This window comes from Carassius auratus, chromosome 2, assembly GCF_003368295.1.
Source record: "Carassius auratus strain Wakin chromosome 2, ASM336829v1, whole genome shotgun sequence".
Classification (NCBI taxonomy): domain Eukaryota; kingdom Metazoa; phylum Chordata; class Actinopteri; order Cypriniformes; family Cyprinidae; genus Carassius; species Carassius auratus.
This window is the reverse complement of record NC_039244.1, coordinates 47572-70571: the sequence shown is the minus strand read 5'-3', so window position 1 is coordinate 70571 and position 23000 is coordinate 47572. Positions and strand designations below refer to the sequence as shown.

The following is a 23000-nucleotide window of genomic DNA, read 5'->3' as shown; positions in this document are numbered from 1 at the left end:
AAACACTGCTCAAATTATGTTAGGAATATAGTTTGGGAATTGCAATGTATTTGTAGCATTGGATTGATGTAAAAAAATCTCATAAATGATTGATATTTCATATTCTTTTAATTCTAGTTTGTTGTCGTAACTTTATATTTATTATAAAAGGTAACCAAATCATCCATTTTTATCATTCATCTTTATTCCAACTTTTAGTGCAAAAAAAAAAAAATCTAAAGATGTATTCAATAACATTCTAATTTCCCGTCCCCAAAAACTTCATACCAAGCATAATGACAGTTTATGTGCACGTCATACAGTGATAAAGCTGCAATGATTGCGACAGAATCCACTCCTATGACGTCTAATTGTACACATCTTTAAAGAAAACTCAATCTTCTTTGGCTTCATTGCATTTCACAGACAATGCTTCAAAAATAACTCTTTTTTATTAATAATACTCTTGAATACACACCTACTAAATAAAGAGTAGAATGAATTCTATATTTTTTGCATCCAACTTCAAGCTTTGGTTTTGTATCATTTGCATCATCACAGTGCATAAGAAAAGTGTATTATGGATCATGAATTATATGTATATTTCCAGTTTGCATATAGTTACAGTGTCCACAAAGTATTCAAATGATCATGATACCATCGGTTAGAATTGAAAAGCAATATGATAAGGCAACACTTGTTCCTCAAATCTTTTCGAAGAACAGTGTTTGCACATTTAAATGACTGACACCTGGTTGCATGGACGCCCATTAGTTCAGAGCAGAGGGGCAATCGATAATCTTTAACAATGAAGAGACCCGGCGGGGAGCCGCTCATTCATTCTCCTCACACACACACACACACACACATTTTTAACCCTTTCTGGGGTAAAATATAACGGACTTTCCTCATAAAATTCACCTTTTTGAGAGGTTCGTCCAACATTGCTTGAAACAGACACCACAGACAGTGAAACGCTGAACCTCAGACTCATTTTTAATTATCTTATGAACACGTCGAATTGCAAGAACAGGATTGTGGCACGATTGAAATATGTGCTAATAATTTAGAAACAACTCCACTCTATAGCTTGATGAGGCAGCTACTCGTGTAAAATAACAATTCAATAAAAAACATTCTGTTTCTAGAGTATTTGACCATAGAGAGTCATTTTCTTTTAAATCAAAGTCAAGTGATTTCTCATTTATGGTAATACGTGAAATTAACCTCTGAACAGGCATTGAGGTATCAGTTGTCCTGAGCTGCGCTGTCCTGTTAAATTACAAATGTGCCTCTTCAAATGCGAGTCTTCGACCTGGAGGAGAAGAGAAGCTTGGCACAGACTACGATCCTGAATCCTAAGGAGTTCAACATTTTGTGGGGAATAAGTAAGAAACACCTTACTGTAGATGCCATGATCACAAACTGTTAGTGCTTTGTTTGTCAGATCTGGACGAAAAAATAGCCCAAAAATAGACAATTCATGTTTTTTTCCATAGTTTGTCGAGGGTCCACTCCATCAAAACCGCCTTTTGTGGATGAGAGATAGCTTTAACCCACCTAGTAAGAAACCTAGTAAAAACCTAGTAAGTGTACTGTAAGTAGTTCAATTCTAAATGTAAAACCGCAGACTTGTCAACCCTGTTTGGTGCCAAAACAAAACCAATTCCTCGGGTGTAAATCCAAGCATGTAGTGCTGTGAAGATACCCTTCTAAAAATGTATCCATGAGACCCAAATAAAATCTACCGCTCCCCGTTTTCCTGTTACATGGGTTGCCAGGTTTTGTCCATGGACTGAATGTGCTCCTTGGCCTTCATCCTCAAAGCTGCGATACTAGAGCTGCGGTCCACGTCTTCCAGAGGGTATTTGTCATTAAATGCTGGGGGACACTGGTAAGGAGGTGGTGGCATGGGTTGCATTCCCTGCACCATGCCTGGAGAAGAGTTCAGAAAGCCGGGATGACCCGTATAGGTGGGCTGGAGACTTTGGCCTGGTCCCATGAAGCCCGTGATGCTGTGCATAGGAGTGGCACTGGAGAGCGACGAGGACAACCAAGGGTCCAGAGGCAGAGAATTGGTCATTGGCCCTATGTTGGGAGCCATGGTCGGTCTGTTGAAGGACAGCATGGACGAATCATGGAGCTTCATGCTCCCAGTGTCCATTTTTTCTTGCCTCCGCCATTTAGCACGTCGATTCTGGAACCACACCTGCATGACGGGAAAAAGATGAGAACCATTAAGTCTCAACCTTATAATCTCAAGTTGCACAGAAACTCATTTCAACTCGCCTGTCCACAGAAGTCAATGAGGTGAGTGTGCATGAGAGTTATGAATGAGTGAACTTGAGCTTTACTGAATCAATACCCCATTGTTAAACAGCAACATTAGTCCATTAAATAACACCAATGTCAAGGTTGTGATAAATAAACAGATATTGATCACTATGTTTATCCAATACCATCAAGTCTCCAGGCTTGTATCATGCAAAACATACCTGAACGCGGACTTCTGGGAGGTTGATTTTCATCGCCAGCTCCTCTCGACTGTAGACATCCGGGTAGTGGGACTTCTCAAAGGCGCGCTCCAGCTCGTGTAGCTGATAGGTGGTGAAGGTTGTTCTGTTGCGTCTGTGTTTCTTTTTAGGTTGATCCTCATCAGGAGGGTCCGGGGAGCGGCTGTCGCTCTCCACATTGCTCTGAGGATCTCCCAAATCTGCGTCGCACTTCTCCGTGGAGAAAAGTTCAGTATCTACAGCACAGGATAAACAGAGGTGTCTTTATTTCCCAGGCACACTTGTGAAGTTAATTAAAGCATTAGTGCGTTGCTAATGAGGTTTAACCTGTTTTTATGTAGTTGCCAGGGTGTTGCCTGTATTTTTTTTTTTTTTTTTGGGGTGTGGCCGATTTATGACCAAAATCGTATTCCACATTATTAGAAATTTTAATTCGGGATATTGATACAGTATATCTCAATATAGCTATTCTTATTTTTTTTATAATTAAAAATAAGACGAAGAAGCAAATTACAAACACAACTGAACAGAAATACTTATTAAATATATATGTTTTTTAACACTAATGGTGGACAGAAGCAGGTAAATAAGACTGCTGTCACTTTAAGACCGACTGCATAGACCCAATACACTAAAACATATCTGGTTTTCTGCCAATTTAAACTTTTTAACACATAACCGACTGTTTTAACATGAATACTCCATACAATGGACATTTAGACATAACTTTGCATGTATTTGACCATTCAGTGTGAAAGAGTTAAAAGGTTTCAGTCAGCGAGAGCTTTGTTTAATATTTAACATCTAACATGTCCCAATCTTTATTTTCTCATCCATGCATGTTTCTCTAGCAATCTTAGGTGAATATAACTTTTAAACATGGATATATTTACTATAGACACTTACGGGATAAGGTACATTTGAAAGTTTAAATGTGGAGTCTTAAAGTTATTGTTTACCCAAAAATGAAAATTCGTTCATCCTTTATTTATATGTTATGTTGAACACAATAGAAGGTATTATGATAAATGTTGAGGGAAAAAAAATGCTTGCCATTGACTTCCATAGTGTAAAAAAAAACATTGTATAAGTGAATGGCTACCGTCGATTGTTAAGTTACCAACGTTCTTCAAAATATCTTATATTCCGCTAAACGGAAGAAAGAAACTCACACAGGTTTGGAACAACTTGAGGTTAGTAAATAATGACAGAATTTTAATTTTTGGATAAACTAGCCCTTCTACAAGCATTATTAATTAGACTACTTGGTAACACTTTAGAATAAGGTTCCATTAGTTAATGTTAGTTAACTACTTTCGTTAACATGAACTAAACAAGAACAATCCTTCTTCAGCATTTATAAGTCTTAGTTCATGTTAATTTCAACATTTACTAATGCATTATTTAAATCAAAAGTCGTGCTTGTTAACATTAGTTAATGCACTGTGAATTACCATCAACTAACAATGAATAACTGTATTTTCATTTACTAACATTAACAAGGATGAATAAATACAGTAATAAATGTATTATTCATTGTTTGTTCATGTTAATTAATACATTAACTAACATTAACTAATGGAACCTTATTCTAAAGTGTTACCGACTACTTATATGTTTCTTGTGCCTTCACCAAAAGGTACAGCGATGGAGTCAGATGTTAACCTTTCGATTTTATGTATTCCTAGAAAATAAGAGATTTGTGCGTTCCATCACTTCTGCCGTGGTAAGTAAGTCCTCCGTCTAATCCAAGCACGCAGATGTCACCGGTTAACCCCGTAGACCTCATGTGGCCAAGACTGCTAATCCAGCCGTTAAGAGGTTAACTCAGTACAGCAGCGTTTCCTCCAAGAGCCCGACAACAGCAGAGATTGTCATTTCACAGAAACAGCTGAGAGCAAACCACGCCACGTTGAGCTGAAGCAGATCCTGGTTGAGTCTAATTAAGTTAGGCAGGATCAGAATCAGTTCACTAGTTTAAATGTTAAATGTCATGCATGCACAAACTAAATACACCTGCAGTGGCATTAATGTCTACAGGTTTAAAAAGAATCGCTTTGTAAGCTTGTTTCATTATTTATGAAGCCTGCAAATCTTAAGCACTGAATCAGAGTGATAAATAGATATATTAAAAACTGGAAAATAAAACACTGCTCTCTTTTGACGAGGCATTGAAAATTATAACAATAATAAATTGTCATTGTGATAACTATTTACAGTGATTAATATTTATCAGACTTATAAATATGTTGTGTGTGTGTGTGTGTGTGTGTGTGTGTGAATTATTTTTCCACCAATAAACAAGTCACGATAGAAGGATGAGGAATAATAATCAAATATCTCTCTAAGTTGAAGAATGTTTAGATATTTGCAATAAAAAACAAGTCAAAAATACTGAATAAGAAAATCTTTTTTTCAGTCTATTTACAGTGATTGCTATTAATGTATCAAAATGTTTTTAGGTAAAAAATTGTTAATTGTTCATAACCCCATTTTCTAATAAACATGCATTTGACATCTCTTATACCTTCAAAAACACTGACTTTTCAAGTAATGCATCACTATTTTAACTATAACGTGTTTTTAGGATTAGAAATCTGAACAAATCTAACCTAAGCATTACATTATGTTATATACTTCACCTCTTACAGTGTGAGTGACTCTTCAAAGTGGAACGGTATGCTGTTATCAGTCATCAGACTTAAACAGGTGGAAAAACCCTCAGTCTTACACGGCAGGTAATTCAGAAGCCGAAACCGGAAGATCATGCAAGACAGTAGGACTCTCTATAACGCTGTGGCATTGGGTTTTCCACAGGATAATACATCATTCATTAATGTATGGATTTAAAAGCACTTTTTGCATCGAGCCATTCAAGATATTTCTGTGCAAGTACTGTGTCTTTATGTGTGACTTTCCAGAAAGTGAGATGAGATTTATTAAAGCGGTCGATTCTCACCATGAAACGCTGACTGCTGTGAACTATCCGGAAGACTTTGCAGGTGACCGTAGAGGTCAGATGTCACTTGTTTCTCCTCTTCGTCCACTTTGTGTGTGCCAACAGGCCCCACCGGGTCGAGCAGAGGATCCTGGTCCTTACTGAAGCCCAGAATCACGTCGATGCTGTGGACACGGCCTCCCATCCCTGACGCACAACCTTTCCCGAGGTCGTGGTAGTTGTCCGTTGAGAGGCAGCCATCGTCCACCATGTTCATCATATCCGGTGACAAATGCATCCAATCTGCCCTTACGGTAAGTCTCCTCGGGGGAAATGTGTGCAAGTTATGTCCAAAACAGTATCTGGTTCCAGTTTGTGGCAGAGATTCCCTTACAAAGATCTGTACAAGAAGAGCAGGGGTTAATGAGACTTTAAAGACGTCCAAAAAAGGGGTTAATATTTTTACATTTTAGTTATGGTCAGTGCAACAGTATTTGACAAAATCAGATAAAGCAATGTCTTATTATATATACAGTCGAAAGTTTGGTTTCCCAGCTATGTGAAACTGTATATATATGGTCATTTTTCATGATGTAAAAATTATTGTATATTTGCAATATTTTGTAGCAGTGTTGAAAGTATCTATTCATTGCTTGTTATGGTTTATTTTGTTTGAATGATTTGGAATTGCAATAAAAAGTATAATATCATACAATTATATCATAAACCCATATAACATAAAACATTAGATCATTTTATTGCTATATATTTTTACTGGATATTATCAACTGTTTGTGAATCCATGAAATCTCCATTAAGAGCAGTGCTGACAGTGTCTGTTCCTTTTTTATGTATTTTTTATTTATTTATTATTTTACAATTAATTCTAAAAAAATAATTAAAAATACGTTTTAATATATATATATATATATATATATATATATATATATATATATATATATATATATATATATATATATATATATATATATATATTTATACCCATAAAAAAGAAATATCTAATAATTTTTGTATTTTCTTAAATATATTTTTTAAAAGAATGCATACATTTATACATTCAGACAGTATCTGTTCCTTTTTATGTCTTTTTTTATTTATTATTTTTAAATTAATTTAAAAAAATAATTGTAAAAAAAGTTAAAAAAATTTATATATATTTTATTTTATTTTATACCCATAAAAAAGAAAAATCTAATAATTGTTGTATTTTCTTAAATATTTAAAATGATGATCATTTTCTCAAAAAAAAAAAAAAAAAAATCTTTGTCAAATTAAACTAAAGTTAACCTCAAGTTAAAGAAGCTGCTCTGACCCTTCATGGTTGCATGCTTCAAAAGTTTCAGTAAAAGACAACTGACACAGAGTGCAGATGCTTTATTCTTCTGCATTGATTGATGCTGAATGACATGAAATATAAAAGAAACTCATTGTGCATGAGAGTTGAATTTATGATTTGACTCAGTATGACTTTTGTTTCAATGTTATTGTTTAGTCACCAGTTAAGATTAATCAACCAAAATCATGTATCATGTTCAAATCTAAAGTCTTATTTGTTTAGTTTCTGTGTAGAAGTGATGTTACTTTTATTTTATCTTTAAATATAATATTTATTTATGTTTTATTTTTAATTTTAATCTTTTATTAAAATTGTTATAATTTAATATATAATACCATATATTTTTATATATAATAAATTATAATATAATTAATAATATACAAATACAAAGGGATCTTCTATCTATCTATGTATCAAGTCTTGCACGGTGAATTTTATTTATCATATTTCATAGATGTTTCTCTAATCACTAGATTGACAAATAAAATCTCAACATTGTATCAAACTATCCAGCTCTAGTTTACAAATTAAAAGTAATTTAATTAAAACTTTGCACACTCTGTTTTCATCAGAATCAGTCATGCATTAGCACGTTCATAAAATTATAAATTCGACAAAATTTGACGATTTTTTTTTTTTAAGTTTGAGGGCAATTATGCTATTGAATATTTTACATATTATATATACTTTCAGCCAACAGATAATTAACTCAATAAACCAAAAGTACAGTTTGTTGCATGATAAAATGAATATGCTTTAAATGCACAAATAGAAGTAAATACGAAGTTTTATTTGTCTAGTTTCACCTATTTTAAAACTAATTTAAATGCAATTTAAATCTAAGTGAATATGGTCTCTTTAAATCAGAAAAACTAAACTTCACGTACCTTTTTCTTCAACTTTCCGGCTCATCAGAATCACACAGTGTTGTCGCCACTCGGTGCAAATGACACACCGCAGCTTTTTACCCACAGTGCACCTGCTCCAGACTGTGTAATGACCATTAACTAATGTTTTGAGGATCCCAAAAGTGAGCAGATATTCCGAAGCCGTCCCATTCCTGCAGCATATGTAGGTCTTGATCTTTAGGATGAAGCCATGAAAACTGGCCTGACGCGCTGAGAGCCGGTAGCGAGAGGAAAAGACTTAAGAGGTTTAATAATTGGAATCCTTCCCCTTTAAGGATGATTGACAGGTGTTCTCTGCTGGGGTAATTGCACTAAACGCTGGCCGTGGTTTGGCCACAGAGGGAGGCCTGCGCTAATGAAGCACCGACAGAACGTCCTTTCAACACTCTTTTGTCTAAATGATAATGGTGACCTACTGAAAGTGTCCTTAAAACACCGTGTGTTTCCTGTGCATCCAACTGTCTTCAGTGCTTCACAAAAATGATCAGCATAAACAGACATACATAGAGATAAAGTCTTGTATTGGTGATAACAGTGAAAGACATTGTTGTTTTAAAGGAGTTTGGTTATTGGTCATTTGTTTGCCACGTGCATAACTTAATGACCTGTTACATGTCTCAGCATAAATCATTGGATTCAGTGTAGCATCCAAAATATTACATTTTAAAATATTTTTAGTTTTGTGAAAACTATGAATTTGTTTTTAGAATATTTTGAATCAGCTTTTATTTATTTTTTACTTTATTATTTTCATTTGAAAAATCTGTTGTGTTTTAGTCATTTTTAGTAGCATACTGTATTTGTGTGTGTGTGTGTGTGTGTGTGTGTGTGTATATATATATGTACACACACACACAACCACACATAGATGTATATATACTGTATATATGCTACTGTTTAAAAGTTTAAATGGTCATATTTTGATCAAAACACAGTAAAAACTAATGTTACATTTTAAATAGCTGCACTCAAAAAAAAAATTTTTTCATGTTGAATTAATGCCATTTTGGCTATTTTTCATTTCAACATGATTGTGTCATGTTAAACTGACTTAAAACTGTCACTCGCTGGTTTAACATAAAGTTTTCATTTTGAAAGAACATGTTTCAATCAAGTACTTCAAAATAAGTTTTACACTTCTCATCATGCTTTGCACAGGACTGGATATGGGGAGAGAAAATGTTGAAATAAAGTGTTATTTTATGCAGTTTTTAATAAAATGTGATAATAAGGAGACTTTTTCATGTATAATGCTCTATTATGTGGGCATTTTAAAAGACTTTATATTGGTGTATTTGGTGCGAGTTGCCATTGTGGTGAAGTGTGGAGCTTGTGGTTGGGTTGAGGACCTGGTTAAAAGAAAGTCTAAAATACTTAATTTGAAAAAAGCAACTTTAATGAGAGTGCTAGTGCATGATGTACACATAGTAACATCCTTAAACTGCAAACAACTAACATCATGTGTAAAGAAAAGTTATATCTTACTTGCTAATGTTTTTATAACTCTAAACTTGCATGGACAGTGGTTCTACTTGATGTAAACATATTATCTCTACTCAGATATTTCATGAAGGATGAACTAAAGCAAACTGAGTAAACTCAACTAAAAGTAAAATGTCCTTATAACTTGATTTATTCTTGTCCAAATAACATGGTACAAACATGTGGAACCACTGTCCATGAAAGAATCATGTTCAGCCAAAGAGTAATTTTTTTGAATGTGTTTTCTATTTGAATGCACACACACACACACACACACACACACACACATATTCATCACTGATGAATTCACTGTTGGTGTTTATTAGCTGACTGTGTAAAATTATGTAATACGATTGGCTTTACCTGCCCATAATTACTCTTTAATGGCAGGTTCTGTTGTGACAACTTGCCCCACTATTGTGCACCACCTTTTCTTTTCTTTTTTGTAGACAATACTTTAATGTGTGAATCTGTACAGAAATTGCAATTAAAAATGAAACTACCTTTTTTTTAATGAACTTATTTTAAGTGCATTGCAAAAACATATAGTTTGTGATTGCACAGGTTTTGTTGCATGTGTTCAGGATGTTCAGGTTGAACCATGAATCTGCTGTCAGTTTGACCTCAGCTTAAAACACCGCAGGCAAAAGACAAGAGCGATTTATTTCCATTCCAGTGCTCAAGTCTAAACACAAAACAGATTGCATCTGTGTCACTACACATGGACAGAAGTGATTCGAGGGCCAAATCACTTTATAGACCAGCCAATTACAGACTTCTTAACAAACCCCAAGGAGTCTCTTGGAGTGGGATTTTTTTTTTTTTTTTTTTTGATAAAAGAGGCTTTTAGACCATCTGAGCATCAGTGAAAGGCCAAACCAGAACAGGAAGTCAGAGCACTTCTGCTAATAACTAATCGAGTTATTAATTATTATTTTGTGTTGTTTATATTTCTGAGCATTTCAGGTTGCTCTGATGTTAACTAGAGGAAAATATTTTAATAAAGTATTACAAAATAAAGAAACCATTTTCACCATTTTTCGCAATTAATTTAAAAATGGCAAACACACATTGAATTAAACATAGCATTTTTAAGTTGAAAGGCTGAAATGGTATAAATAAATAAAAATATATATTTAAATATATATTTAATTTTTTTATTCATTTTACAGTGTAGGTGCAAAATGAATAGCCTAAAAAAATATTTGTAAAAACATAAATGAATAAACATAATAAGATTGTTTTTATTGTTTATATAATCATTGCAATATTAATATTGTAATACAGAAATAATACATTGAATTAAATTTATTAATTATTTTGCATTACACAAAGAAATTTCACTCAGAAATTGCTAGCAAATAGCACAGTTAATTAAAAAGACATGGCAAGTAAAATGTTGAATTTAAACATGAAAAATATATGAAGTAGAAAAACTGGAATTGTATTGTCTTGTATAACATACATCAATAATCTTTCTTTCTCAGTCGCTTCATTTGTTTTCTTGCAAAACTGTTTTTCCTTCAGGAACTCAAATCTAGTCAAATACAATTCTACATTTGTTTTGTTGTTGGTGTTTTTTTTTTTTTTTTTTTTTGATTTTCTGTAATTGCACTACATTTGTAACGACATGTATCTCGATAGTATATCTAGGCTTCTCACACACAAATTCAATGAACTGGTGTGTGTTAATGAAGACCTGCCGTGCATGCAGGTGTCTGGACGTGACGCACAGGACTGGCCTGTTATATTTACCCTGTAGATAATCCAATCACACCCACACACCCTAAATTAAACACTGGTTTCTTCTCAACCCTTGACCATTTGAAAGCATATCGCAAGCTTACTGTTTGACTGCACGAACTAGACGCAAGATAAATATAATGTTTATGTTTTTTTTTACATGTAAATGATAAAACATGCATTTTATTTGAATCACTGTAGTATGAAATATCATAAAAAGGGTTGCAAAGCACCCCACCCTGTGTGTTTTTATAGAATGGTGTTTTTAATAAAATCCATCAAAGACACAATAATTCTGTTATTTATTAAATACAGAGATGCTATACAATGAGGATCAAGGAAGATCACAGGAGGCTACAGTAAAGTTTAGCAATGTGTGTCACATTTTTGTAACTGGTGGAACTGAAACACAATCAGTTTATTTTAAGGGCATTTTATTGGTGCACATTTGCCCTCAACCTGTTGCTGTTAATTAAATGCAAAGCCTGTTATTGAAATAGAGTGTTATCTCCAACGTTATTAACTTTCTTAGATTGAAACTTAGTTCATTTCTGTGCATGTGACTGCTATATTTAAAATTAATTTTAATGAATAAATGTTTATGTCACTGAGAAAAAGTAAAAGTGAATGCATCATCACATGCATCATCGACTTTATGCTCTCTTCTCCAAAATCCAATTATTCTTTATCATTAACGTCAAAAATCACTGTGAAAAACGTGATCGATAGTTGGCTTCGCTTAGTGAGAGAAGAGGCTAATAATCATGTTATCACATTAAAATATTAAGGCTGCCCTTCTTTGCTTGTTTCCTCATTATCCTAATTGAGAGCAAATTAGCTAAGAGGTGCAGTGCAGCTATCAAGCTCCTTAGTTTTAGCAGAAGACAATTTAAGCCTCGCAGATCCTATTAGTGACAAAACAGATAACGCTTGAAGGAGCTGCGTCAGCTTACCACCACAGGACAGAGAGAGAGAGAGAGAGAGAGACAGAGAGAGGGAGAGAGAGACAGAGAGAGAGAGAGAGAGAGAGACAGAGAGAGAGAGAGAGAGACAGAGAGAGAGAGAGAGAGAGAGAGAAAGAGAGATAGATAGATAGATAGATAGATAGACACCAAAGACAAGAATGAAAGCAGGTAATTAATCCTGTTATGGCTGAAAATCAAATTAAACCAAGAGCATTGCACTCATGTCTTCAGCCTTCCATGTATCTATGTAAACGACTCACATGCTTTTAATGATTTTGGGGTTTTCCTGTCAAGCAGCTCTGTTAAATCCGGACAACTGGATCTTGTGTGTGTAATTTTAGGTTGCTGATGACGTCAAATCCCGGTGAGACACTGACATGCTTTGGTGTTCCAGCAGGATTAATGCTAGTCTCTATGCGCTAATTTCCTCCACCTACTCCATCCTTCCATACACACACTGCTCACAGAGATTACGTTTGTTCATTTCATGAATGAAAGTGAGTCTACAATGGTTTTTGCATTTGTCTCATTATGGAAGTTTATGGTTGTGAATGTTTTATGTTTACTACCATATCATTTACAGGTGCTCATATTAAAAGCAATAGTCAATGCAAATTTTTTTTATATCTGCCCTAAATTTGCTCACCCTCATGCCATCCAAGATGTAGATGAGTTTGTTTCATCATCAGATTCGGAGAAATGTAGCATTGCATCAGTATCTCATCAATGGATGCTCTGTAGTGAATGGGTGCCGTCAGAATGAGAGTCAAAACAGCTGATGAAAACATCACAATAATCCACAGCGACACAAAAAACACCAGTTTATTACTAAACAATTAAATGTCTCCTTGCTAATTTAGACACATTAATAATTATTACTTTAACTAGTTCTTTGTGGCAAGCTTTATGTGTGCGTCATAACGCTTATTATCCTGTATGCTAAAGTCTATTTAAGTAATTAAATTAATATAAAGGGGCGACGCATTTACTACTTGTAAAAAATGCGGGTCAGGAAGCGGTTCATTTTTAGGGTCAGGCTTGGAATTAGGTAAATGTTAAGTCTTGAAACAATGTTTAATCGTACCTAAACGTAAGGTTTAAGGAATCATGTGCCATTTTGGTCTTAAAGTTTAGAAAATAAATGTTTAATTTTAAAAAGTGCAGAAAAGTCCAGCTCGTCAAGGGTTAAATCATGCTTTAAAAGTGTGCATCATCTTTATGCAAGTACTGCTCAACTGCATACAATTTGTGTTATATAAGTTTTTTCTTTAAAACTATTTTCACTTAGAAATGGCTAGTACATTTTACAAATAATTACAAATTGATGGTAAGTAACACACTGAATTAAACATAAGATTCTGAGGTATTTTTCTAATCTTAAGTACTTTAAATACAATCAAACACTTGGACTTGGACTCGTTCTGTATGTAAAGATGGCAAATAGTTTATTTTGAATTCATGTTGACAATAGAATAATACAGTAAAGCATATTAAATTAATCTGGAAATGTAATGCTGACTTAAAACATAAAGAATGAAACAATGAAGCCAAATAATAATAATTTGTAAAACAATTCCCAAACCAATTGTGGACTTCAACCCATCAATAACACTTAGAAGAAACAAAAACAAAAAAAAACATTTTTTTGCATTGCATTTTTCCATTATTTTATTGAAAATAAAGCATATTTGTTATGCAAATGTGGAAAAAAGAATGATATATTATTTAAATGATTTGTATTTTCACTAATTTTAAGTGTTTCATTAGTGCAAACTACTTCAGATGAAGCAACATTATTTGAACATGTCCACTGATGCTTATTGATTTTCAGCTTTGCATTGGTTTATATGGTTTGTCCAGTTAGGACATGATTCTAGTTCAGTCAGATTTTAAGAGCTCAGTTTGGACAACATTCATGTTTGTTAGTTTATTTTCCTGTGATACAAGATATTAATCCAGAAATTCCTGCTTGGCTGAAGCATGTAGAAAGCCTTGTAACCTCTATAGTATATTGCGATATAACCCTCTTAAAGGTACAGTACACTATAACCCTCTTAAAGGGACAGTATACTCGAAAATGAAAATTCAGTCATTTTTCAGTCACCTTGGTGTCACTGCATACAGTATTATGTTGTTCAGAATAATATTAATAAGTCATACTAGAGGTAAAAGGTGATGAAATGTGGACGGAATTTCCATTTGAGTAAAATATTCCTTTATTATTAAAAAAAATATAGATTTTTTTTAATACACGCTTGTTGGTTTGTTTAACTTTATTATCACATCATGACACATTTTTCTTCCGCCACCTGTTTCACCTCCGTCATCGTGCTCTGAGCTTTGGCTTTGATCGAATCAAAGTCCACGTCCATGTTCTGGAGTTTTCCCAGAAAAGAATCATTCATCTCTTCCTGTTCCTCGTCTTCATCCACCATCTTCGCCAGCTCCTCGGGAATGTCCAGGTCGTCTCCGGCCATCTGCACGGTGGCTTCATCTTGAGCACTCTGTGCAAAAACAGACATAACAAAACGGTTTTAACCCTGTAAAGTCTGTTTGAAATGGAGCAATTCAGACAAAACACAAACTTGCATATGCATTTTGCATTCTATTCGATCCATCAGGATTTTAAGGCTCATATAGTCTAATATAGTGAGAATATGGAGGAAAAACAGCGGTTTTATTTAGAGCAAAAACATGCAATTTGGTGCAGATTCTGATATATTTATATGATCAAAAGGTGATGAAATTCTGATGCTTGTAATGTAAATCAATGAGATTTTTATAACCGTAAAGCAGATTCTTACATAAAATTATATTAAAATCAATACATGAGATTTAGATGCTTAGTTTGATTATCAAAACATAATGCAATGCAATGATGATTTTATAAAGCAGGTTTATATTACAGGATTTTATAGATAATCATGCATGTTGCGTCAGTCCAGTATGGTTTCATCTGGAAATTTTAACAATGTTTAATAACAAAGATATTCTCACATTTACTTTATAAAAATCAGTGAAGATTTCACAGCAAAAAGACACGAGAAGCAAAAGCTGAAGCTGGACGTTTGTACAATTACACTACAATAACTTTTACTTGATAAAGAATCATTTAGAAGCCTTAGAAACTTTATTTACAGTATAGATAGGGTTAATTAGATTTCATAAACATTTCAATAGATTAACAAATGACACCCCAAAATCAAATCAGTGTAATCTGAGCATGTTATTTATGAGATTATCCCAGCATCTTCTATTATTAATGGAAATATTTCCTGTTGGTTATCATGATGAACCTGTGATCTGTTACCTGTGGTATTCTGTATTTGTCACGCATCAGCACTCGTAAGTTTGCTCGCTCGGCTTTTTTTGTTGCAAACTCCTTGTCCCTGGTGATTCTGTCAATAAAGCATGCAACATGTTAATGCATTGTTTCAAAAGGGTTTGTCATATAATTAAGAAATTAGCACCAGGTGCCAAATTAACACCAATAACTGTAAGTGTTATCCGTGTAGTTTTTAAATATCTATTTTTTGTTTTTTCACACTGTGCTTCAGATTGCAATTAATTTATGAAATATGCTTAAAAACTGCTCTTCGGCTCCTGTGAGGATAACTTCAAAATTGCAATTTTAGGAAATTGTAGGTTGTTCTCTAATGTTGAGCTCCTTATTGCTGAAGCGACATAATTAGCTTAATTTACAAGGGCAGAAATTAAGTGCTGTTCAGTGGTTTTACCTGAAACCAATCAATCTGAGCATCTTCCTAACAAGTCCTCACAATCGTATTACTCTGAACCAGAGATTAACCATCATTCACACGGATCTACAGACTGTTGCTCACAGAAATAAGCAATCGTCCAGCACCTGCACTAGCTGACCTGAGCAGGACAGAGCCTAAGAAGGTTAGAAGGGTTTAGAGCTAAAATATGGAGCAGGTGGCTTATATCTCCAGTCAAACAGGGACGACGCTGTAATACTTACTAACCAAACCCAGTCCAGCTATTAAACAACATATAAATGCAACCTTTGCAGTCCCTAAAACGACTTTATTATATTACTGATTATATATTTATGTTCTTTTGTTGGTGTTAAAATGTGTTAAAAAAAACTGAGGAAATAATAAAAAAGTGATAAAATGACAAAAGCACAAAACTGAACTAAAATTAAAATGAAAAGAAAGCTATTTCATTGTATTCATAAAAAATTATTAAATGCATAAATATTAACAAAATATATATATATTGTTTAATTATAATTATTTCATTATTTTGGGTAATTATTTAGTTAATATTTTTAGAATTACACAATTAAAAAATAAATATAAACAAATATAGAATATAAAATATATATAAATATTTATATATATAAATATAAAAATGACAAAAGCACATAATTAACTAAACAATTAATTATAATTTTTAAAATATAATAATAAAAAATGACTATAGTAGCTTTGGCACTGCTTTTTTATTTTATTTTATAATAAATAATTAGATATAAAAATAATGAATAAAAATATAAAATAAAAAACACTGCCAACCTGCACCTGTGTGTAAATCTGATGGTTTTCTGATGTAACTAGTTGTTGTGGTCGGATCACACTAAAGGCCGTGACCTTTGACCCAGTAAGGACTCTCGTGCCCCAGTTCTGGACTTTTTTTCCGAGATGTCACAGTAACAGAGTTTTCTCATCTCACTCCTGATCTTCAGATGTCCAGCTGGAGAGTTTAGGGTCCTTATATCCCAGAATCAGATGAATACACACAAGACTGTTTGTTTATATCTTAAATCATGACAAACAATCATTGTAATATAGTGTCAGGAGTCTGTAACGGACTGATCCCGCTGTTTTGGCCGGCAGGATGCCACAGGAAATGGGAATTAGGATAAGACAATAATTACAGACTAAGACGATTTCATCTTGTTTATAAACATCACGGTGCACTGCGTGGAACTCAAAGGATCTCAATAAAATCCAATGAAGCTGTCAGTAAATGATGCACTTTGGAAGAAACATTAGAATGTAATATTTTTACGTAACAATCAGGCTTTTATAAATTGTATTTATTTATTTACTCTGGTACTGTATAGTATAATACAGTAGGATTCTCAGACATCCAAAGTTATGAGTAATTATGCTTACAATTATATTATTATAAATTAATAATAATTATAAATGATGTATTATTTTAATATTTAATTTAGTTGATTATTCTTCTATATATATAAAAACTATGCTAACTTTGCTAAAATAAGCTCCCACCTAGTAACTGTGTGTGCATATATTGGATGAAAAATAAGTATTGTTAAGTTAATTATTTTTACAATTATAAAATTACTGTAAACTAAAAACTAAACAATTATAAAATTGTTTTGTTAATTGAAATAAAACGGAAATAAAATCTAATATTATATTTAAAAAATATTAAATTAATTCTTTTTACAATTATAAAATGTATTATTAACTAAAAATTAAGTTTTGTTAAATTAAAGTAAAATAAAAATATATAAATACTGTAATAAATGAAAAAAAAAGTTTGAGACTGAGATCTGATCATTAATGACAGTCATAAATCTCTGGCATTGTGTTGTTGTTAGTAGATGTACTACACAAATGTGGTCACATGACATCCTCTTTCTGCGCTCTCATTGGTCATCTCTCCATCACTACTTATTTACGTGAAGTTTTATGCATTTATTCAGTTTTAACTTGGATTAAACTGAATTATAGTTTATCACTGCTTAAATTGCCACCAGTGTTAATGCTCTCTGAAAGAAAAAACTCAAAAACAAAATCAGCTAATCAGAACATTATGATGCTTAATAATGATGTGTAACTTCCAATAAGATTCACTGAAAGCAATCAAAAATAGTTCTGTATCTGCTGCCTAATTTGTTTAGGACATATTGTGGTTAAAGTTTTTTTATTAGCTGATTTCCAAGGCTGTTGTTTTTTTAACCTTTGTAATAAAAACTCACCAGTCTTTTTTTTCCAGCATCAACAAAAACATCTTTGCACTGCATTTGTGTTTATTTACAGACTGTTTAATGCAAGAATTGCGTAATGTAAAAGCCTATTATTAATTAAACAAACAGGAACTCATTAGATAGCAAAGCTGCAATATCATGAAGATAAATTATTAATCATTGCTCTTGATAGCGTATAATGTCAATTAATAGAAAGTGTTGTTGTTTATCAAGAACTGTTTATTAATTTTAAATGCTAAGCTTTTTTGAACTTGTCCATTGCTTTTTATTTCTGACTTTACTTTGGTTATTAAAGTAGCATGAAAAATAAAAGGGTTATTCAAACTGGGAGTAAATTAAAGCGAGCACAGAACTGTCTTCAGTCTGATGTGAATATAAAGTTCCGGTATAATCAGTTGAGTTTAATGTGTTTCTGTATTCTAATTACTTTTCCTGATAACACAGTAATGCAATGCATTACATTTGAAATGTATGTGATTTGATTACAGTTTCTGATGTCAATAAAATTATGCTACTTAATGTATGTATTAATTAATGATGTAATCAGTGCTTTAAGTGGCCCAAAAGAGGTGCCGGTACTCTATTATAGCCAATTTTCTTTTTTTTTCTTTTTTTTTTTGATGACTCCCCTTATCCCCTGAGGTAACAACTATATTGAAGGGGTTTATACAGCAGTCAACATATAAATCATTTTATTAGTTTGTGGATTTGCTTGAGCTAGAAAGAACTAATGAACATAAATAAAATGTGCAAAATAATTTTGAAAAAATAGCCTTAGAAAGAGCTGCATTACTGCATTCAAACTCCCAAACTGACTCAAATGATTCGCGAACCCACTCCGAACTCCCGAACTGATTCAAATGATTTGCGATCCCCAAACTGACTCAAATGATTCGCGAACCCGCTTTGAACTCCCAAACTGACTCAAATGATTCGCGAACCCACACCGAACTCCCGAACTGATTCAAATGATTTGCGATCCCCAAACTGACTCAAATGATTCGCGAACCCGCTTTGAACTCCCAAACTGGCTCAAATGATTCGCGAACCCACGCCGAACTCCCGAACTGATTCAAATGATTCGCGATCCCCAAACTGACTCAAATGATTTGCGAACCCGCTACGAACTCCCGAACTGATTCAAATGATCCGCAAAGCCGCTCCGAACTCCCAAACTGACTCAAATGATTTGCGATCCCCAAACTGACTCAAATGATTCGCGAACCCGCTCTGATTTCTCGAACTGATTCAAATGATCCGCGAAGCCGCTCCGAACTCCCAAACTGATTCAAATGATTCAAGCTCATTACTCCGAACTAGGAAGAATTAGGAAGCGTGCATTGTGAAGGGCGCCCTGAAAAGCGGCAGCGCAGGCAAATGATTAAAACCTCTGTTAAAACAGATGTCCAAATGAACTTACCGGTATGATAAAATCAAGTTCTGGGCGCATGGAGAGGTGGCATGCTCAAGAGCTATATTTGGAAGTGGCGGTATACTGAGTATCAGTGCATCCTGGCCCACTTAAAGCACTGGATGAAATACTCTTATCTGTACGATCAAAATTGATGGAACATTTAAAGCTCTTTTCGCTGTTATTTAGAAAAAAAATGCAAGTGATCCTTCAAGTTGCTTTTGTTATTTTACAGTCAATATTACTTTTTAAATGCAGTAGCTAATTAGCAATTCAATTAAACTGAGATTTTAAAGGAGAAGCCTAATTAGAAATTTGTAGCTGATTACTTTTTTAAGTAGTCTAACTTACTAACTCAACACTGCTGTCTCAAAATTAATCTCTTACATGTTTTCTGCATTTCTTTGCTGTTTATAAAATTCGGGAATGTTGATTCTGTTCTCAGTCAGCGAGAGCGCGCGCTTGAATGAGTCAAGAGTTCTCCGCACTGACCAATCAAACCGCTTCTGATTGGCCACCGCGTTCTTAAACTCAACAAAAACGCGTGTGATTGGTTAAAACGCACAACGGTGCGAACCGCGCGTAATAAAAAGAAATTTTATGCAACGCGGGCAAATTAACATTAAATGTAACACCGCAAGCAACACTTCTCATGCATTTCACATTTCGTGCATGCATGACACAACAGTGTGACTCACTTCTCCTCAATCAGTTGTTTCTGATACTCCTCGAACTCTTCTCTGCTCATTCCTTTAGACGCCGCCGACTCTTTCCCGCCCTCGCTCTCCTCTCCATCGGTGGTTCCTCCTCCTGTCATGTTCTTCAGTTTGTCCCCCAACATCTGCTGCAGGAGGAAGGACATCTTCTCTGCTTTTAGGCCTGAAGAACAGATGAACTATCCAGTCTCCACTAGTTCAAGAGTTTGACCCACGGCTCTCCAGAAGCAAGTTTCCGGTTCAGAAGTTCAAGCTACTTCAGCTTGTCTTTGAGCAACGATAACAATATGAAGACAACAGAGGTGTGCGAGTTACAGATTTGACACCTGTGATGAAGATGAGAGTGATGAAAACGGCTCAAGAGCTTAACTCATTATAAATGCTTCACCTTGAGCCAAGGACGAACGGCTGTTATCTTCATGCATAATTCTGCTGAACTGAAATACATATATCCTATCAAGGAGTTTTTTTCTTTATATTAAAAGAAACTATATGCAAAGTTGTCCGACATTCTGAGACAACTAGTGAAAAAATGTGGTTTGCATGCTTTTCTAATATAATAAAAGTTTTTTATTACAAATACTGTTGTACCTAAATTAATAATTAGACCTAATTAGTAAAATTTTTTTTACTGTTATACCATTTTTAAATAAAAACTATTTAAAAATGTGTTTGATAATTACAATAAGGCTGAAATAAAATATAAATATTAGGTGAAAATAATTATTTATTGTGCAATTATAAAATAAGACTTAAATAAAAACTGATATAAATATTAGATGAAAATCTCAACACAAAATTTATAAAGAATAAAAATATGATCATATTATACAAAATATTAATGAAAAATATAACAGTTTCTCAAGGATACTAAAATAACCCTATATATATATTAGCACTGCAAATTAAGTATGCAGCATTAATTTTTTTGATTATGTTTTTTAAGCATTAATGTTATTATGGCACATAGTGATTCTTTTTTATTATTATTATTTTAAATTCAAATTCTGAAATGCAATTGGATGTTTAAATTTAACCTCATTTCACTTTGATTAGAGTAAAAGTAAACCTTGGCACACCTTACCCCACTGGTCTCTTTGTGAAGTGGTTTAAATACTGAATGTTTTTATCTTCTCTTCAATCAGATCAAGTTCTGCTCTGCTGCTGTGGACAGGATCCTCCTGGAGGTTTGATTGAACTCTAGCTCCATCTTGTGGTGAGTATACTGAAGTACAGCTCTGAACTTAACATTTCAACAGTTGAATATTATATTTATCACTCTGAAAATTTTATTTAGAATATTTTATAACTTTGTAAACCATATTGGGTTTAATATTCAAAGCTGTTCTTCTGGTACAAATTAAATTTATACATTTAGCAGATGCTTTTATCCAAAGCGACTTATAGTGCATTCAGGCTATCAATTTTTACTTATCATGTGTTCCCGGGGAATCGAACCCCCAACCTTGCGCTTGCTTGCTTGCTAGCGCAGTGCTCTTCCAGTTGAGCTACAGGAACACTACAAATGTATATGTTGTGCAAACAAATGCAACTATCTAATACTGAAATAAATCATTTTGATATTTTTGAACACTGCATGTATTTGGTGAACTATGCGAGGTTGAACTACAAACAAAAGCACTCAGTGCTGAATTCCACATGGCTGGCCGTCCTGAATGATTGAGTGGCTTTTAATGGACGCTCTGATGTATCTGGTGAGTTGACAGAAAACCTCAGGCTCCGTCTCGAACAGACAGCATCTCTCTAAACTCACTCTCGTCCATTACAAAGTCATCTTTGTGATTGACAAAACCATTTTGAAGACTGTCTTAAACAGAGTTTATGATGTTTATGGCTGTATACATTCAAAAGACAGAATGGCACACATGGCACAAACCAATGCATTATTCAGGAACAATAATAATAATAATAATAATAATAATAATAAGTATTATTGTTGTTTTTATTATTAATTTTGTTGATGTAGTTTATTTTCTTTTGATGTTGTTGATGATGCTATGCATTTATTATTATTATTATTAAATTATTATAATATAACTGTGGTTAATAATCATATATGTATATGCTATATATATAATGTTTTCTTCTTCTTTCTTATTATTATTAAGAAAGCATTATTATTTTACTAATTATTATTATTATTATTAAGTAAAATAATAGTAATTAAAAACTATAAAATGTTTTTAATTATTATTATTTTACTTATTATTATTATTAATATTAACAAAACATTATTTTTTATTTTTAGAATTGTGATTTTATTCATAATATATTTTTATTAATAAAAATAATACTTTTGTTATTATATTAATAACAACAATAATATATATTGTTACATTTCTTTAAATAAAATAATTTTAAATTACGGTATAATAACCATGATATCAATATATTATTTACAGTAGCATTTTAAAATATAATAATAACAATAACTATTATATTAATTGCTTTAATATTATTGTAATTGTAATAGTATAACTGATATTGCTTATTATACATTTTTATAATAATTTTAATATATTAATATATTTTAATATATTCTATTCTAATTTTATTATTATTATTATTATTATTATTATTATTATTATTATATCAACAACAACAAAAACTACCATAATAATAATATTTATTATTATTGCTACTACTATTATGTTACAGTTAAAATGTATTTTGCAGATTACAGGTAGTTGCATTTTCTTGATTTTAATGAATGAATAACTGTATTAAATGTACTAATAAAATATTTTTTTAAGCATTATTTGACACATTTTCTGACTAAGCTGTAAATGATATATTAGATGCACTGAGCACATACAGAACATGAACCAGCACAAAAGCCTCCTAAATACTAAACAGATGACATCATCACACAGAGCCTCAGCCAATCAGAGCACTGCAGGAAACATGGCTCCGCCAATCACAGGAGACCGAGGGAGGAGTCTGAAGCAGCTGTCTGTGTGTGTGTGAAAGAGAGAGAG

At 33.0% G+C, this 23000-nt stretch overlaps 2 protein-coding genes across 2 annotated transcripts; both read right to left on the bottom strand.

Annotated features, from left to right (window-relative positions):
• Nucleotides 1-834: 834 nt before the first annotated feature.
• Nucleotides 835-8130, bottom strand: LOC113111251 (retinal homeobox protein Rx2-like). The gene is made up of 4 exons (XM_026275855.1): nucleotides 7675-8130; nucleotides 5452-5830; nucleotides 2475-2728; nucleotides 835-2188 (listed from the first exon to the last, which is right to left on the bottom strand). Exons 2-4 carry the CDS (start codon nucleotides 5726-5728, stop codon nucleotides 1745-1747), a joined length of 975 nt encoding a protein of 324 aa, XP_026131640.1. The 5' UTR covers nucleotides 5729-5830; nucleotides 7675-8130; the 3' UTR covers nucleotides 835-1744.
• Nucleotides 8131-14044: 5914 nt separating this feature from the next.
• Nucleotides 14045-20280, bottom strand: LOC113110340 (complexin-4-like). The gene is made up of 3 exons (XM_026274466.1): nucleotides 19984-20280; nucleotides 15196-15283; nucleotides 14045-14389 (listed from the first exon to the last, which is right to left on the bottom strand). Exons 1-3 carry the CDS (start codon nucleotides 20145-20147, stop codon nucleotides 14165-14167), a joined length of 477 nt encoding a protein of 158 aa, XP_026130251.1. The 5' UTR covers nucleotides 20148-20280; the 3' UTR covers nucleotides 14045-14164.
• Nucleotides 20281-23000: the final 2720 nt, after the last annotated feature.

Excerpts from the sequence above, each read along its gene's own strand:
- LOC113110340 (XM_026274466.1), bottom strand. The coding sequence starts at position 20,147 with ATGTCCTTCCTCCTGCAGCAGATGTTGGGGGACAAACTGAAGAACATG. Across the intron at positions 15,284-19,983 it reads AAACAACTGATTGAGGAGAA|AATCACCAGGGACAAGGAGT; the intron begins GTGAGTCACACT and ends CTTTATTGACAG. Across the intron at positions 14,390-15,195 it reads ACAAATACAGAATACCACAG|AGTGCTCAAGATGAAGCCAC; the intron begins GTAACAGATCAC and ends GTTTTTGCACAG.
- LOC113111251 (XM_026275855.1), bottom strand. The coding sequence starts at position 5,728 with ATGCATTTGTCACCGGATATGATGAACATGGTGGACGATGGCTGCCTC. Across the intron at positions 2,729-5,451 it reads ACAGCAGTCAGCGTTTCATG|ATACTGAACTTTTCTCCACG; the intron begins GTGAGAATCGAC and ends CCTGTGCTGTAG. Across the intron at positions 2,189-2,474 it reads TCCCAGAAGTCCGCGTTCAG|GTGTGGTTCCAGAATCGACG; the intron begins GTATGTTTTGCA and ends CCCGTCATGCAG.